This window comes from Theobroma cacao, chromosome 2 (assembly GCF_000208745.1).
Source record: "Theobroma cacao cultivar B97-61/B2 chromosome 2, Criollo_cocoa_genome_V2, whole genome shotgun sequence".
Classification (NCBI taxonomy): domain Eukaryota; kingdom Viridiplantae; phylum Streptophyta; class Magnoliopsida; order Malvales; family Malvaceae; genus Theobroma; species Theobroma cacao.
In genome coordinates this window covers 38,270,933-38,290,992 of record NC_030851.1, presented here as the reverse complement: position 1 = coordinate 38,290,992, position 20,060 = coordinate 38,270,933, and the positions used below count along the sequence as shown (strand labels likewise).

General features: G+C 30.9%; 1 protein-coding gene and 2 long non-coding RNA genes across 3 annotated transcripts; 1 reads left to right on the top strand and 2 right to left on the bottom strand.

The window, feature by feature from the left end:
* LOC18610068 lies at positions 5,176–6,040 on the top strand. Its single transcript, XR_001926379.1, has 2 exons — positions 5,176–5,523; positions 5,607–6,040. It is a non-coding gene; the product is annotated as an uncharacterized LOC18610068 (long non-coding RNA).
* Positions 5,908–6,713, bottom strand: LOC108660589. The gene is made up of 2 exons (XR_001926380.1): positions 6,227–6,713; positions 5,908–6,152 (listed from the first exon to the last, which is right to left on the bottom strand). It is a non-coding gene; the product is annotated as an uncharacterized LOC108660589 (long non-coding RNA).
* Positions 8,756–18,951, bottom strand: LOC18610067 (synaptotagmin-2). Its single transcript, XM_018116424.1, has 9 exons — positions 17,841–18,951; positions 17,291–17,532; positions 15,583–15,601; positions 12,915–13,123; positions 11,392–11,501; positions 11,159–11,257; positions 9,998–10,448; positions 9,771–9,905; positions 8,756–9,006 (listed from the first exon to the last, which is right to left on the bottom strand). The coding sequence occupies exons 1-8, from the start codon at positions 18,629–18,631 to the stop codon at positions 9,817–9,819; spliced, it is 2,010 nt and encodes a 669-aa protein (XP_017971913.1). The 5' UTR covers positions 18,632–18,951; the 3' UTR covers positions 8,756–9,006; positions 9,771–9,816.

Sequence of the window (20,060 nt, the reverse complement as noted above, 5' to 3'; positions counted from 1 at the left end):
TAAACATTAGAGTGTGGCTAACCATGATTAAGGTGAAGGGAAGTGGAAGTGATTTCATTTTTTTTTTGTTTGTTTGTTGACTGGGCAAACTCAGTTGTCCAAGGAAGCATCAGGCTGCAGTCAGCGACGGCGTTACAACGGGGGCAACCGGAGCAGTTGAACGATATCTAATGAACAAAATTAATTGAGATGCAAGTAAAAATATAATATTTACATGATGTAACTATAAATTTAAAATTATTAGAAAAAAAAAAGGTCAAGTCTCTTTTGATTAAAAACTAATGCGTACTTCTTGCGATGCTATGTTGAAGGAGGGAAAAAGATGTGGGACCAATAGCTGAAAAGAGTATGCATTTTATTTTCGAAAATTGAAATTCCTTTTATATTTTATTTTTAATTTTGAGAATTGAAAATTGAAATAAATGAGGGGAAAGTAGATACCGGCAGATAATCCTTTTTGGGTCCTGGTTGACGTTGACTGGTTGATAGACTGTTTCCGCATAATTATCGGCATTCCCCCACTCTCCCCCACTGCCACAACATTTTTCATGCCAATATGATCATTTTCATTTTATATTTATTTATATAATATCAGTGGACCACACATCCTTGTTGTAATAATATATATACATTTAAAAATTCAAATTTTAAATTAATAAATATTTATTTTAAAAGATTATTAAATTTATTTTTATACCTTTATGACATTTTTTTATTAATGATACGGGACAAATAATATACACTAATAATATATCAAATATATAAATATTACCATGAATTTTCTTACAAAATAAATTATTAAACTATTAGTTTGTATGTCTCGATAATTTAGAATTTTTATTTTTGCTTCATCTTTTTAAATTTTTTAGTATTTTAAAATAAGATGCAAATGATTGTTATAAGTTGATGGTTGTGGGTTTCTTTGGTTTTTTTTTTTAGTCTTGGGGTTTTAAATAGAGAGAGCACAGCTTTTAACGTGTAAATAAAAAATAAAATATTTACTGGCAAAATTAGTGGTACCATATATTTGAGTATTTATCTCATTAATTAATATATAATTTTTTTATTTAAAAAATAAAGTTTGAATTTTGTTTCTTTAATTATTAAAAAAAATAAATGGTACCATTACCATACAACCTAAATTAGTATAATATAATGATCAAATCGTTCTTTTTTAGTGGTGGATCAGCTTTTTCCTGTTTCAAAACTCGTCTGCTGGCCACAATTTCATTGTTGAAAAAGGGGGAAACTGTGCCACCAAAGAAATTAAAAGCAAAACCAAACTGAATCTCCTGCTGCGACCGCTAAGCAGATAAGATCGAATCATAGAGAGGATAAAAGCAGAAATAATTTATGAATGTGGACCTTCCCGTTTTCCCGCATTTCTTTTTTTGGCAAAATTTATAGGGGTTAGCCGTTTGCAAGCCTATGGTTTGAGGTCCAGATCTCAACATAAGTTCCTATCTAATCAAGTTAGATGTCACCGTGCACGTCAATTTTTACCGGATATTATTCATTTTGGATTAGGAAGGATAACGGATATCCTGTTAAGGTACCTTGTAATTAAATTTAAATAATAATTTTACTATTTATATCGAGTTCAGATATCACTCGTTAAATATTCGATACTCGAATTTAATTATATTTTTTTAATTTTATGTAATTAAAGATAAATTTATATTATTAGTTAAATTAATTAATAAAATTATCATTATTAATTAACTTGTAATATTTTTTAATATATATTTTATATATTGTATTAATTTATAAATAATATAATTACTATTATATATATGCTTTTAGATATATACTTTAAATATAAATATATTTACTTTCTATTTTGTGTTAATTGTATAAAAATTATAACTTATAGAATTATTAATTATAATATATACTTTGTGTATATCAACTTATAAAATATACTTAAAAATAAATTATGAAATTAGAATGATTTTGGAATCTAGTTATTTTCATTAATTTCATGGACAATCTCATATAGTTAATTAAACTTGTAATGTTTAAGTTGTTGTTTGAATATTTGTTTTTAATTATTTAAGTTGATATTTGAGATATTTATTTTTTATTATTTAAATTTGAATTTTATTATTCATGTACTTTTTAAAATTAATTATTAGTTAATTATATAAAATATAAATAGAAATATTATTCTATATAAATACAAATACGGATTCCAGTTCAAGTAATTGGATGCGCATTTTAATAATTTTTTTACATAATTAGATTTTTGTAATGGATTCGGATAATTATCGGGTAATAGGTATATACTAGAGTTTGAGTTAAGATATAGATTTTAAAAAATATTTGAGTAATTATAAAGTTCGAGTATTCTATTTATTAATCGGGTTCGGGTCTGAATATCTTAAAATTAACAAGTACTCTACCTGTTGACATCTCTATTTTGGAGTGTTGGCTCCATGATTTTGTTTCACAAAAAGCATCTTATAAGTTGAAAGTAGTATGAACCTTTAAATGGTTAGTATCAATTTAATACACAAGAAATATGAGATTCATGACCCTTTCTAGACCATGAGATCTTCCCTTAACTTCCCTTTAAGAGTTTCTCTCCAATGTGAGATTTATGATTCTACCCGTTAAGAGCATATCTCAAATTCACGTGATTCTACACCAAAATTGTAACACTAGGTTAGACAATTAATCCCTGTGATCCACCTTAGCTTCATTAAAAGGAAAATATTGTTCACATAAGCTTAAACTTAACGAAATAAGACTAACGATTTGAATTTAATTCTAAAAATTAGGTTTGAGTACAATTTTAATTAACTATTTATTTAAGGATTTAAATAATTCAACTTTAATAGATTTTTAGCATTTTATAAAATTTACTCATTTTTCTAAGATTTTTTTTAAGATCTTAATGTAAAGGAGGAAAAAAATATATTATTACTTTATAGTCATTGGATTTATTCAATCGAGAGCATTCATCTAAATGGTGGATTTGTTTTTTCGATAAATTTCACTTGCACCTTTCATAAAATTTATTATTTTTTTATAATTTTATTAAATAAAATTAATAATTTAATATTTTTATAATATATTATTAAAAATATATTGTACAAAATTTATAAATTAATACCATTGGGATCATGAAAATTTATTAATTAATTTAGATATTATTTAATAGATAAATTAATAATGTATACATTAATTAATAAAAAATTAATTTATCAAGGTATTTTATTTTTTTTTCAAAATATTAAACTTTATACATGTATTGTGTATCGTGATTATTCAAATATTACTTAATAACCGAATTACAAATTATCATTATTCTATGTGTTTATTTAACCAAAACAAATTCATAAATGTCATTAATTTTATTAAATAGAAGTCATAAATATATCCATTTTTGCAACAAACAAAAATTACATTCGATGTATACTTAATTAATATACTTCATGAATATTAAATCAAGTAAAAAATCTATAAAAATAACATATAATATCACAAATAGTAAAATTAAATACAATGACTTCTCATCTCAATGGTGTAAAGTGATTAACAATGACCGATGAAAAGTTATTGTACCAAGAAAAGTTAGAAATGAGGTTCAAAGAGATATCAATTTTAAAAAAAAAATATTACAGTAATTTTTTACAAATGTTTTCTAATTAAATCATATATATATATATAATTTTGATGTATAAGGAGATTATTAATTTATATATCAAGTAAAACCTATGTGTTAATAAATTATTAATTTATCACGTTGATCTCAAATCAAGATCGGTTAAAAATATTATTTAATCAAAATTATTAATTTATTAAATATTAATTTATAGAAGTTTTATGGTACATACATGGTTACCAATTAAAAAAAAAAGAAAATCAAATTAAGTCATATAAAAAATAAAATTACAAAAAAAAAATATTTAGCTTTTTTTTTTTAAATTCATCTAACCAAAACAACCAAAATGGCACCAAACTGCTGGTATTGCTGAACTGAAAGGAGATGAACTATTAAATAAAATGATTCCATTTTGGAAAGCAGAAGTTAAGTTATTTATGAATGTGGGCCTTCTCTTCTGCATTTTTTCGTCTAAGAAGTGTGGGGATAACGAAACCGCATATGTTGGATTAATGATTTGAGCCCGTACCCACCTTGGCTAGAGCCCCCTACTTAGGCTAGTTGAATAAACTCCTCCCTAATCCGTACCAAGCCGACCTATATATATATAAATAATACTGATTTATTTCTATTTAAACATTTGCTTTAATATATTTTACATATTTAAAGAGTGAAATATTTGTATTTATAATTTATTCAAAATATTGAATTTAAATTTCCCTTCTTCTTATTCTAAAAAAAATTAAAAACATTGATCATCTATAACAAATGTTACATTCGGAAATAAAGAAATAATAAAAATATTAACAGAACAAATCTTATGCAATAAAAAACTATATATTTAAGGTTCAAGTAATAAAAAAAAACTATACATATATTTTAGGCGAGAATTTTTACATTTTTTAAGGTCATGGGTTGTGGTGGAATCTGAATTTCGCTGGGAGTAAAGATAATATTTATAAAATAATTATATTACAAATTGAATATTCATAATGAAAAAATTTAAAAATATAAAAATATATTATAAATATTTAAAACTTTTGAGAGACAGGATCCTATTAGACCTACTTTCCTCTGCCAGTGGCCGCGGGTTTTATCCTTGACCCCTATAACACAAATACAAATAGAAATCGTCAATCTCAATTTGGCATTTTGTTTAGTATTTTTTTTATAATTTTATATCACCTGTTTAATTTTATAATATTAATAAAAAATTTTGATCTTAAATCTTAAATTTTAAATCTTAGATATTTATAAAAATAAATAAATTTTATATATAGCTACAATTTTAATTCCCAAGGTTTTACACCCCTTTTTAGTTTTACCTATGAAATAAAGAGTGAAGAATTGGTTTTTCAAATATCCCAATATGAGTAAAAAATTAATGTATTTAAATATTTAATTTATTAATTAATATATAATTTTTATTAAAAAAATAGTATTCGAATTCTCTTTTCGAATTATAAAAAAAAAAGTATGAATGAATCTCAACAGTGCATGTATCAATCGTCACGTGCGAGGAGAGAATTAATGTAAAGGGAGAAGCAGCCAAAACAGAGTAACTGGTCCTTTTAAAAAAAAAAAAGAAAACAAAAAAAAAACCTGAGGAGGAGAGCAAACGAAAATGAGACGTTTGGCTCGGCCATCAAGAAACGTGTTATGGATTTCGGTGCCGTTCTTTGCCGCGTGCGCTTCCTTCTCTGCTTTGCTAATCTCTTCATCCATCTTACTTATTTCCACTTTCATATATATCATCCAAACTCAGACTTTTGATTCCTTCTGCCTTTTGGGCTGACCGTAACTCTCGTGCCCACCCTCCCTGGAGTCCGTTTCAGCTATGCATTTATGGTGTAAGATGAGGAGGATTTGGCGCTCTGTCTCAGCAAGGTTCAAACCCCATAAACCTACTGCTGCAGGTGAGTTTATGGTCATCCATCCTTTTGCTTTTCTTTTGAGTCTAATTAAAAGCTTTGTGATTATTGGACTTTAATATGATTAGGAGGTGGCAAAGGTGGCGCGATTAGCAGTAATGCAAGTGGTTTATCAAAGCTTCAAGACGATGTAAACATGTGTGGATATAAAGATGTGCAGGTGATGTGGAACCTATTGAATACCTCGTAAATCAAACCAACAGGGGCAGGAACAACAACTACAGTCTCTCATTAGTCTCGCAAATGCGGCAAGCAAAGGCCATCTCGGATGGCTCTCTTATGGCCTAACCATGGAGCTACTGCCTCATCTTCATCTTCACTTTGTTGGGTTAAATCCAGAAAAATAGTATATTAGCTATAGATACTTAGTTTTTTTTTTTTAATTTTGGTAGCCTTAGAGTGAGAGTAGAGCAATTTGTATACGAGTATATGTTTGTTTGTATTCACAGAATCACAGTTGTTTATACAGCCATAGAAATGCCAATACCTATCTTCCCCTGTTCTTTGGATTTTGTAAGCCATGTAGAAGGAGTAGGAACTCTCCTTTGCAAACAGTCATACGCCTTACACCGCCCTACTGTTGATCGACACAACTGCACGTCCATCTTTTCGCCCTGTATTATAAACCACAATCAGCTTTACAGTACTCAAGCTACCATAACCTCATTACCCCACCCCTAACACGTACATGACTCAACCCAACCATGTCACCTCATCATTGTTTTAAACCTGAGACAGCACCCGGTTGCAGCTTTTGCCTCGGTCTTTACCCTGCTCTTTGGTCCTTTCCCAATTCAGACACACGTCACTAACAACCCTTTCTCTTCTTATCCCTGCCATGGCTACAAAATCTGCGTAACCATTAGCCTCCTTTTACAAGGCATAAATAGGAGATCAACACCATGGAATAAACCTGCTTTTCTTCTGTCCACTGTTAATTTCATGTTACTTCTTTACTCAGATGACATGAAACTAACTGGCAGCATACATCAAGCATGGCCAAGTTTTACCTATCTCTTTTGATGTTCTTATTTGTGAACTCGTTATCATGATTTTTGTAATGATTAAATTTAATTCTTTTCGTGTTTTTAAATGGAGAATTCGTTATCATAATTTATAATATCATTTTTTTTTTCGTGTTCTTGATTTTTGAACTCGATATCATGCTTTTTGATGACCAAATAACATTTTTTCCATTATCATGATTTGTAATATAACTAAATAACATAAGATATATATAAACTTTTTGTAACATCCATATTTGTTATTTTTCATTTATTTAAGAAAAAATATAATTAAATTCAGTTCTTTGAATAAAAAAATATATTTATCATTAAATTAAATATTCGGATACAACTTTAATAAATAATTAAATATTCATTAATTAAGTTTTTTAAAAAAATTAAATATTATAATCAATATAAAATAATAATCTGGACACTGCTTATATTCCTAGATTATAATTTCACTTACCCATAATAAACTCCTTATCACAATTTCTAATAACAATATCTAGTAAGTTTAATATAACTTTCTTTCATGTCAGTATAGATTTTTCTTTCATTTATTTAAGAAAAACTGATTTAAATGCAACTTCAAAATAAAAATTTAAATACTCATTAATTATGTTTAGATTAAAGTTTTAAAAACGATATCGTGAATATATAAAATAATATTATTTTTATTGGATACTGTAATGTAAAAAATAAGTTCCTTTTCCACGAAACCTCCCTCCTCTGAATTTGGCATCCTCCTCACTTGCTGATCAAAACTCAATTCCCTCACTATGTTGATTCTCGTTTGTGCGACCAAGCCTTCGTACGTCTCCTCCTTCATGATCCTTTAATGGTGACTGGCTTGAGAACTAAGTTACCTTTGAAGAAATTGAAAAAGGAAAAGGAGGGAGTAAAGTTGAAGAAACTTCAAGATGACAGGCACGAAGAGGGAGGTGGATGGAAAGCCTATGCCTATTTAGTAGGTCCAGATGAACAGATGAATTGATTTTTAAAAAAATTGTTACAAATAACTCTTCTTATAAGTTTAATTTAAAAATATCTTTTATAATAGTTTTAATTATTTTTAATTAATTTTTAACATGACTTGATAATAATATTTTTTATATAATTTCAGATAAATTAAAATGATTTCGATTTTTTTTATTTCACCATTTAGACAAAAATTTTAAAAGTAAATCTTAATTTTTTTCGTTTACCAAATATTGTTTACCCCGTCATCTCAAAAAGCAAAGATGACATCATTTACTCATAAAATCCCAAAATTGAAGAATTAAAATTAATTAGACATATTTATATATTATAACACTGAATTTAACAACTTAAATTTGACTGCGAACCGATAAATCAATTAATTATTAAATATTATATTACTGATTTTTAAACATTATGTCACTAATTTTTAGATACTACAAGATTGATTTTTAAGTATTACGTGACTTAATAATTACATCTCTGATTTTTAAGTATTGTGTGACTGATTTTAAACATTACGTGACTAATTTTTAAACAATACTTAAATCACATAATACTTAAAAACTAATCACGTAATGCATTACTAACCAATCACGTAATATCTATCAACCAGTCACGCAATAATTAAAAATTAATAACGCAATACCTAAAAATTAGTAACTTATTACTTAAAAACTAATCACATAATACTCAAAAACCGATTACGCAATACATAAAAACCACTAAAACTACTGAATTTCATTTAATAAATCAACAATTTTAAACAATACATCATATTACATTTAATAATATAATCAACGAATATACGTAACGAAAAATACTCAAAAATTTTTCTTCATATATCAAAAATCACTTTAAAATATTCAAAATGCTCAAAAAATTTTCTTCGTGTATCAAAAGTCACTCTAAAATGCTCAAAATACTTAAAAGCTTTTCTTTTTGAAAAAAAATACTCCAGAGATGAATGATCTGGTAAAAAAAGCTCAAAGGATATGAATCAATTTAAGACAAGAATCTAAACATATGCATCGATTTCATTAAAGGTAATTTTATTCAAAATTAATTTCTCTTGACTAAAAATAATTAAATTTATAAAAAAAAACTATTTTCAAAAACACCTTATGCATTAAGGTATTTTTGAAAAGAATCCTAAATTTTTCATGAAATTTAGTCGGTATTGAAGTCTTAATGTTCATACCAAAACCTACCATAGTCAACAAGCTTCAATCTACCAAAATTAAGAGATATATATATATTATGGGAGGTAAATGAACAATTAACAGATATACAAAGTAAATCACAATTATAATGGCTTGTATAAAAATAAAAAGCCAAAAAAATTTTCCTGCCGCCAATGGAACACTCATCTGCTAACAATCATGAATAATCATGAATATACATAACGGTATCGCGCGTAGTACGGGAACGAAAATCTCCTTCAGAAGCCAAGATTAGATTTGCAAAATGGTTGCCTGCAAACCTGCCGATAGAAAACATAATTGAAGCGAGATCTAAGAATGAGATCAACCAAATAAACCTCGAAATCAAGTTGCAGGCGAAATGCAGGCTGAGCTATACCAAAAATATGATTCAAATGGAACGTTGTAATGATTTCTTAGTACCTCCTAATTGAAATAAGCACTGCCAAAATGGGGGTTTGTCTCAATCTTGGCATCATGAATTTAACCAACTATAACCCAGATCTTGCTAATTATTGCAAATTTACACATTAATCTTGTTAAAAGGGGAAATCTCGTCTTTCGAAAAATATCATATTTATTACCATAAATTCAAGGGGCTACCGTAGTATAGGTAATCTAGTTTTTCCCTCCTATTTCTTTCTTTTTCTCACTTTTTTCTTCTACACAAAGTATAAATTACATGGAGTCTAAATCACCTAGCAAAGTGAGACATTTCTCATTGGATTTGTATTATATAAGAAAAGCCTATCAAGTATCCTTCCTTCAAAAGCCCCTGTTTTAATAATCATCAGTTTTTTCTCATTTGATTAAAAGACAGGTGTAATCATCTCTTACTTCTGAACAAGCTAATCAAGCTTAAAAGTGGTTGAAGTTTAGAGAACTTGAGAGAGCAAAACAAATACAAGCTGTAGACATGCCCAATGCCACTATACAAACTAGTCATGCCAAAAACCTGTTAACTGAAACAGTAAAATGATAACTGCAGGCAACAATTATCATAACCAAGAGAGAATTGAGAACCAAAGAGGCTTTAGAGAATTACTTGTTCAAGCAGAAGCACTAACACTTAGTTAGCCCATCACGTGATATCAAGGGTTGAATAAATTTGAGCCATCCATATTGATTGCAATTAGCACAAATATACTAGTAATCACAGCAAACCAGAATAAGGTTGATCCTGCAGAAGACAAAATATTGAACGGAATCAAGACAACAACACATATACACAATTGAAACTAACTCTTAGATACAGATATTTAAATGTCACACCTCCAGACACTTCAGAACCTTTATCAGAATCTGATGGAACTGATTCAGCATTAATACCACTTAATCTTGATTTCAAAGGCCCTGTTCTTGAGATGTCATCAACAAATTTGCTCCCTGGTTCAGATGAGACAATGCCTTGAAATTCCTCACTCACAATCAGAGCTGCTAGAACATCCATAAATGACTCTTTGTCTGTTTCATCTGTATATTGCTTGACACCCTGCTCAAATGACCCATTTGGTTCATCAGAATCAGACAATTCATCATCTGAAGCATCAGTATCAATGGATCCTGCCTCAGTTGTGTCATCTTCTTCATCCTCAACATAAGCTTTATATGTCAATCGAAGTAATATTTCTCCAGCAGATCTCTTTTGGAACACTCCCCAACCTCCTTGCAATACCAAAATCTTATCTGTTGGAACAGTGTCCTGAAGAGTCCCCAGTTCAACCTGAAAGTTTTAATGCATCAGATAACCACATTCATAGAAGAGGGAAAAAATTGACTGCAAAGCCATGCAATATATCATCAAGTGGCCTTTGAATACAGTGAAACATTATCATCAATCAATACTTAGCTGTTAACTAAATTCAATCTCAATCAAACAAGAAGCAGCAGCAGCATCACAACATGGACATCTACTCCGTGGACCATCCACCCCTTTCTCAGAAAGGACCAAGTATTCATCACCATATTCCTAAAATCTTAAGCTCTATCTAAAATACGTGTATTATGTGACACAGCAGTCTCAACTGGAAACTCTTGCTTTTCACCACAACAAATAGGTGTCAACTGCTATGCAAGAGATGGACCATCATACCTATGAGTCAATAAGTGCCTTGAACAACTTGGTAGCCTTGCCTTACCACAGATAGCTGCTCTGAACTCTCCTCTCCACCAATCCTTAATCATTTAGAAATGATAATATACATATATATATATATATAATATAATAATATATATATATATTATATATATATATATATATTTGAGGAACTTTCCATTGTGTAGATTGTTTATATCCTTAAAAATTAGACTGGCAACTATTATAAGCGTCAATCCCAAAATTACATAACTATGCTCACGTCCAAGGATTATTTCAGCAATATATAGGAATATTCTACAATGATATACGTTGGTTTTACAAATAAACAAGTTTACCTCTCCCGCTCCAATTGTCAAATCAGTGAACCCAAAGGCGTCTTTTACTTGGATGCATAGTTTTTCTTTTCTAGGGTTTGCCACAAGTAAATGAAAATCCTGCCAAAATGACAAAAAATTTATCACTTAAAGAAATTTTAGAGCTTCAAATATATAAGTTCACCTATTTTGAAAAGTTTCATAAGAGATGATAGAATTCTATATTAGAAGAAAAAAAATGCTAGAAGCCGCACCTGATTCCAAATTGGCTCACCAGGAGGCCCAGTAATTGTAGTTTGACTGTTCTTTTTACTGCGTATAACTTGATCCCCCAAATTTAGAACAACATATGGATCAGTTTTGCCTAACAAAAACAGAGCACAAGTGAATATGGTGAATGGAAGTGAAGAAACACATGCTATAAAAGATTCTGCTAAGATATAACTATCAGAAGACCAATGTATTTCATCAACATTCCCTATCTAACATTGCAAATTCCCTGAATATAAACATTAGGCAACATTGATAGGTAATTACATCTCTGTTTCTCAGACTTGTCTCTTCACTCTGCCATACCCGTGTTGATAGAATACCAACACAAGGGTGGGTTATGTACTGGACCTTGAGTGAAAGTTTTGGACACTTTTCTTGTTGTGTTCTGAAAAAAGGGACAGAGAAATACTGATAGAGAGGGACCTTTTGTCTCAGAAAAGCGACACAGAACAAGAGAAGAGATAGGAGATAAATAAACAAAGCTCCAAAGATATTAATGGGGCACAATAACATTCTTTAAAAAGCACTGACCACAACTTTAAATAGGAGAGTAACTTGCTGAAGTTCATTAAGGTTGTGTTTGGTCAAGAATATGAAAAGTTTATACAAATTTTTCAATCCAAAGATTTGAGTTACACAACCCGCTTCAAATTTTTATCCCGCATCTTCCCATCCTTCCAACCAAGCAAAGTGTCAAGCTAACAAAAATGGGCTAGCTAACTTTAAACCAACTTGACAATAGATATATAAAGAAAACACACAACAACTTCTTGCCATTTGTCTTATACCCTTTTTTTTGTTGTTGTTATTTTCTTTAGCACCACTCATAGCTAGGCCAAAGCAAACTGAAATAATACTGGCCCAATCTATAAATACAGCAAGTTTTCATCCACCTTTTCTAGACTCATAAAATATTGCATGACTAAATACAAACATAGCTCTTCAAGGGTACTGGCAAGTATAAAACACTCAGATTATATCCCTAATTTTGGGACAATCATATGTCCATACCCATCTCCAGTTTCAAACTCATACCTTCACATCTCACGTTACAAAATTTTGAGGAGTAAGACACTAAGATCCTTATCATATACACAACACCCATGCCTGAACTTGAACAACATAAAATTTACATGCACAGAAATCAGTACTTTCTGTTGCATATTAAACTAGAGAAGAGTTGAGCAAAAAGGCATAACAACCTAGCCACTATTGCAAAATTTTCATAATAAATAGGGTTGACAATGTATTGTATCTAGAAATGTCTGACTTGGCAAAGAAAGAAAAGCACTCAACACATAGTAATCAGTAAGTGACAGGCTAACATATTTTCCAAAGCTTGTAGCAGCTTAAACCAAGTGTTGATACAGACATACTAAGCAAGAAAATAAAACATTGACAATGCATCAAAAAAGGTCAACAATAAAAATATATAGAAGTAAGTATTTGGTTTTAAAAAGTTAAAATATATCATCTCGGAGCTCAAATGAAAAACAACTCTTACCATAGAAAACATAAGACAGTTTCCTAGCATCTACAAGAGTCACAGATAATTCTCCAACAAAATCCTTGTTTTTTTCTTCTTGAATTTCTCCTGATTTCAAATCATTTGCAACTGGGCCAACAGCTTTCCCTTTCTGGAAATCCAATACAATCTTCTTTGGGCGAACAAATAGTCGAGGCAAATCCACAGTGAGAAGTTTTGTTAAAAACCTGAAATCAAATGTAGTCAGACACCATTTGAATACAGTAGTAGAAAAAGAAGATAAAAGAAAGCAGTAAAACCCAGAAGTAAACAAATAAAACCCTAAAATAACATGGAAATCATGAATAGCAAACCCAAAGAAAGCCATGTGTTCAATCACTGAAAAACCTTTACATCAGCTGAATGATTCATAAATAAAAATTGATAGTAATGGCAGTAGCAGCAACAACAATTATTAAAAATACTAGTTACAGTTGCAAAATTCAGTTACAAAGCCACCCTAACGAATGCATAAAAAAAGAAAATAAATAAGGAAGGAAGAAAAAGGGTAGTGACAAATGCCAAAATGACCTGATGCATGAAACTCAAATGGAAAACAAGTTAATGTTGTTTTAAGCCTCAAGAAATGTGAGATACATTCCCAATTTATATGCTGCTAATCCATAGTTTTAGGGAAAACCAGATGAGAAGGCATGGGCGGACCTACCTTAGGGTGAGTTTTAATTTTTATTTTATATACTACTTATTTAGAGTTTTATGTAGTTATTTGATGCTAATGAGCCCACTAATTTTTTTTCAATTTTGTAGGAAGTGGGGTCAAAGACTCCAAGTTAAAGTAAATTTATCAAAAAGTAATTTACATAGTAATATTTAAATACTACATGGAAAGACAAAAATTTTCTTCTATAATTTAAGAGTTTATTAAAACAAAGTCAAAACCTAAATTTCTCTCTCCAAAAATTCAAATCCTACTCTTGAGACCAGGAGTGATGCTTCCTCTTCTTGGTATTTGGTTGCGTTTTTCACTCTCTCAAAACAACTCATCTAGGCTTCATTTGTAAGTAATTTTCAACTCAAATTAAGTTTTTAAATACTCCATGTCTAAATATTTTTTGATTAATTTGATAGTTTGGGTTCATAATCATAATCTAGCTAATAGAAAATGGTATTGCATGTCAAATAACATCTTGAAATTATGAGTCTTTTTTTTTTTTTTGTAGATATATTGTTTGATTATTTGATTTTTGTATTTAAGTTTATGTGGTTTGTGGATGCTTGTATTTAGTTTTGATCAATGAATAGAAGATTGTCATATTGTTAGTTGTTGAACCTAATAATTTGCTGTGTAAGATCATATTTTATTTAATTCTAATATTTTAATTTATGCTAATGAGTAGTAATTTTAGCAAGTTTTTATAATTTTTGATAACAAAGCCATGAAAAGATATTTTAAAAGAAAAGAAATTGTCTCACAAGACTCAAATCCCGGACAACAGCAATAAAATTCTACTAATAATGGTATTCAACAATCTTCTAAGCAATATTGTATTGACACCACTCAAAAAATTTCTAGGTCCACCCCTGTAAGAAGGTAAATGGTGCCCTCCCCATGCCAAGAACAAAATTTCCGAGGCAATCATTTAGTAGAACCAATATCAAGGAAGAAAAGTCACCATCATTCATTTACTTTCAATTCAAAAATGAAAAAACTCACAGCCCGGGACATCTTGGCTGATAAACTCAAAGTGCAAGTGCAGTAATGAATTTAGGGTAAAAAACAAAACGTAAATTATTTTTAAGCTTTAAGCAAGAATATGTATTTAGTATAAGGTTACATGTGCTAAGTTGAATGCTCATGTCAAAAGAGGGAAGGGAAGAACAATGAGGAGATTGGGGTAAACTATCAAAAAAGACCTATCTAGTAATGATCTTATTCAAGATATGGTCCTAAATGGACCACAATGGCAATATTGGATCCAAGTAGCCAATTCCCAACAGTAAGCAAAGGCTTGGTTGTTGTTAGAGCATAACATTTGCTGGATTAATAAAAACTTTTCAAATTTGAATTTTTCATACCCAGAAGAGCTGTTAAATTTGCTTGACTTGGGACATTGATAGAGAAATGCTGACATTTCATAAACATGAATACAAGACTGACTTCTGTGAAGCATCATACCATTGATCAAGGTATCCCATGAACATTCCTAAATAGAGATCTTGGTAAATACGAATTTTAGGGAAAAAGAATTAGATTACAAGAATAAGAAATTGGCATATGATAGACTGGTGACAGTATGATGACACTTCTTAGCCAACTCCATTGCAGATTTAGGCAAGAAGAGTTTTAGGACTTAAGCCAGAGAAGCTAACACCAATATTATCCCTTAAATGAACCACAAGCAAACAAGTACGCTTCAAATACAAAATAAATTTCTTCCATTTGACTCTATGTATCTAATTTCTGACATGTTCTCATTTCAAAACCTACATCAACCAGTTGGGAAATTGTAGTTAAGAAGTAAGAAATTCTGTAATGTAATGTCTCCAATGCAGACATTTTTCCAATCACAAACAAGAGAGAATATTCTTAACCTTCAAACCAGTATGCAAAAGATATAAAAATGTTCACAAGCCAAACCAGAATGCTTGCATAAATTACAAAAGTGGTGAAAAGAATAGCACTTACATTGACAGAACAGGAATTGCTGGTATTGCCCAGAGCATGCACAAAGAAGAGAAAGAGAAACATGTATCAGCATTTTCAATGGCAGTTAGCACATAAAAGAGCAATCCCTAGTCATTTTTTATTTAAAACTTTAACGACAAATGAGAGCAATCTTCAAAGAAAAGAAGACTTCAATGAACAAAATCACATAAACGGATGTCTCTTGATTTCTTAGTTATGTAATCAAAATTTAATTAATTAAATATTCTCTAAAGGAGACTAGCATGAATTATTTTCTTCTGTTGCCAGCCAGTAATTCTTTCTTCTAACCCTTTAAATCAACTATGAAATGCACAACTTAATAGGTAATGAGCAAACCTGAGAAATTGAAAAAAACTAAGTAATTTAAGCTCTGCTCAAATTACCAATTACTTTAAATCTGCTTAGACTACCAGTTGCTTTAAACAGGAAAAGAAGAATATTTTGACAAGAATTATTTTAAAATACTAAGAAATGGGTGTGGGGGAAAGCAGTAGAGAGAAAAGAGACATCTTACTTTGTATTGATGTACTTAGGCATTTAATTAAGGACTAAACTAATAAACCCTAATACGAAAAAAGGTCTGCATGTCTGCAGCTTTTCTATACAATTAAAGAGCTGTAATGGTCCCAAACAGCTCATGTTCCCTTTACTCATAAGATGACATGTGTCTATCAAATATTTTCCAAGCTCTTTCTCAGGAACATCCAGCGGCCTGGCCAAGATTCCTCTTAGAAGTGGCGAGCGCTAGTCAAAAGTCCATCAAATTGAGAGAAAAAATACATATGAATTCAAAGTTTTCTCGGGCATCAGAATCTTGATATAAGAATTCCATTGCTGGAAATATGAAACTCAAATTGCTATTCAAGACTTCTAGTAATTAGGTAGATTAAAATTTTGATCTGACATCAGAATACTTATTTTCAGATGCATTCATGCCCTGCCAAGGGTCCTTGCTCCTGGTTTTAAAGACAACTTAACCCTTCCCTCAAATTCACTTGTTTCCAAGTGATTAAAATTACTCAATCGGCAAACTCACAAACTAGGTAGTAACTCAATGAGTTCACCAACAAAAGATAGATGAACTTTGGTGAAGAGAGAGAATTTACAATAAACTTCAAGGGGAAAATGTTAAAGTTGATCAATTACACAAGTCAAACTTAAAGTCATCTTAGAGCTCATTTCTTCAAATTCCTTATGACATGGACTATGACTATAACCTTTTAACTGGGTAGTTTTTTTCCAGCTTTTCAACAATCCTATTTTTCACGTCTAAATTTCAAGCTTAAAATGTTGTAAATGCACAACTGGAATGGGATTCTGTGTCCTATTCCTTTCCGAGGATATACATATTAATTCTAAGGGCCAAAAGAAGTCTAAATAATACTGAAATCATGTTTTTATCAAAAATAAAAGGTGTAACTGAAACAACTGGAAACTAAATGCCATTGAATCTATCTACTCAACTGATAAAGTTTTCTATAAAGGAGTCAGCTCCTGCTTAGCTTATCTTGGCAAAAGGCACACACCACAGATAAATACCACTTAATAGTACAAAATTTTAAAATTATTCCTAGTCTTCCTTGATTTCTCAATGCCACCTTCACAATTAACCTTTTTTAATCTGTACACTTAAAGATACAAATATGTATGAAATGTTGTAAAAAAGAAGGCCATCACAATTACATACCCATTAAGTTGAACAAGCGAAATGGTGACAACTCAAACTTGATCTTTGGAAGTGAAACGAAAGCCCATGAAACAGCTCCAACAAAAGGTTCTGTTGGTATCAATCGCAATTTCACCCAAAGTTCTCCATCAATATCAAAATCTCGAACACCAACTGGCACAACAATTGGAATAATGCCAAAATTTAATGACAACATCAATAACATGCGACCACCACCAGTGTAACGAAGTCCTATTTGATACCTACATCAGAGTAAATGGAAATTAGTCAAATGCACTATTAAATTTGTAGGAAGGACCTCCAAAAATATCCTCAAATCATAGCACATTAAGCATCAAATCTAACATTATACGTGTATTGAACCTCCAAGCAATAGAAAAACTATTTTATACATCAAGAACACTTTAATGTTGATAATTAGAGTTTCGACATATATATTACACTTAGGAATCAGCAATCATAGACAGTCCAATAACAATCAAAGAGCCTTATAACAAGCAAATGAACAAAACCAAACACTATTGCAGCTTTGAAGTGGCAAAAAACTCACTGCAAATCATTGACTCGCCGGGAAGTCCTACGCTCAACATTCCTAACTGACAAAGGCTCATCCCCTAAAGAGAACTGCTTAATTTCCACTCTCTGAACGTAATCAGGCTTCTTCAGATTATCAATAACAGGCTGCAACAACCCAATAATCCAATTCTCAATCCCACCTCTATAAACTTTCCACAACTTCCCCAACACCATATTAACCCACTCAACTGACTCTTTCCTTTGCAAATCCTTTTCCAAGAACAAAGAAAAACTGGTTGGAACTTGTGGCCAAACCCCTGCTCCGATTCTACCAGTTTCCCCATCTAGGTTCCCCAATTTGCCCCTCCTTTTCCTTGAAGTCCAGATTTTATCAAAGGCAACCCCAACAAAAAAGAAAAAGACAAACAACCCAGCAACGTTACGGTTAATTGGAGGGGAAGGGATTGGGTGGATAACTCCTAACTGGGTCCTTAACTTGTCAACAATGGGGTCTTGTTGGAAATTAGTAAAATTTGAGCCCATTTGGATTGAAGATTCTTGACTTTCCCCGTCCAGAAATTCATTTGAAAACCCTTTGGCTACAAGGTTCCTAGCCACCCTTACATTAAGCTTGTTGGGCTTTGGTGTGGGAATTGCACAAGCAAGAAAACAGAATTTCCGGTGTGGGATAAAGAAAGTGATGAGTTGGCTTCTGGGTGGTCGTTTTTTGTTCCTGGGGGATAAGGAGGGGTTGCTTTTACAAGGGCAGAGCGGGGGAAGGAGAGGGAAGCTGAAACTGGAACGAGAAGATTGTAAAAAGATCATTTATTATTGGTATAGGGAGAAAGATTTTCAGTGCCCCAGTTGCAAAGCGGGGATAACAGAAAACATAGTCGTTGGTGATAATAAACATGAATAAACCGGGGAATTAAATGAACTGGTTCTAGCAGCAGCAGGAAAAATACAAATCAATCAAAGATGATGGCTTGATTTTCTTTTCTTTTCTTTTCGCTTTGGGCGTGTTGACCTTCACAGTCTGAGAAAAGGAGAATTGCTCTTTGCAGTGGGAAGAGGAAGGGTTGAATGGTTGGGATTGTGAAGTTGTGATGCAAACTGCAAGAGACCTGGGAATTTTGTATGTGGCAGAGTGGCACGTGGTCACGTTTTGCTTGTGTTTTTTAAAATAAAAAAAGTAGGCCAAGGTCGGAGCAGTCTTTGGTTTTTTTTTTTTTTTTCTTTTCCTTTTTCCGTCCACAAAACAGAACGTTCTGAACTCAATTATTAAGAAATTTTTTTTTATAAAATTACATCCTCGAGTAAAAATTAAAGATAATTTCAAATAAATCTTTATTTTTTTATTACAGAAAATATGGAAAAAAACCGGTTTAAGTTCTTTTACTAGAAGAGCCTGTCATGTCCTTAACAAGTAACGGACATAAATCCAAGGGTATATTAATCGAGGTAATCATTCAGTTCCAATGGACAATACTGAGCCAAATTTACAAGGAAATCTACACACTTGTTGCTTTCTCAATATCTCTCACCCAACCAACCTTCTTGGATCAAAGCAATACCTTTTAAAAACCGCGGCTTCCAATTCAACAACCAATTGATTCAATTGTAATCTCTTTGCCAATAGTAAACTCTCTTGAATGCCTTAAAAGTTTCGTTGAAAGACTATTCGTAGGGCTAATGTAGATGTAGAGGATGAAACCATATAATCCATTCTCCATTACTGTCCCATGTCAATCCACCTACGAATACACATTTGAGTTCGATTTATAAATACCTTATGTATTAAGAATAAAGTAATTTGATTCAAACGGCTTCCACTTGACTCATCTGATCACCCTATTGTTACACTGCTTCCTTCTCCATGGCCTATCCAATTTCTCTAACTAGATGTGGAGATTTGTTCCACTACCTATTAAGACATAAATCAAGCTACTAGAAAATCAAAATATACCTCCCTTTCCAAAGTGTCATAGTAAATTGCATACTCCACGGCACATTATCAATAAAACTAGCTTTATTAGAACAAATTCTCTGAAATCTTTTTTTTTAAATCTAAATTAAAAAAAAAAACTGCCTCATCAATACCAAAATGTAACCAATAACTCCTAACCTCTTTTGCATAAGGGCAATTTGTAAATAAGTGCAAAGTCAACTCATTAGCATGTATACATTAGAAACAAGTCGCATCATCTACCATCTTTTTCTTCATTCTATTTTCACTAGCATTGAGTTTTTCATG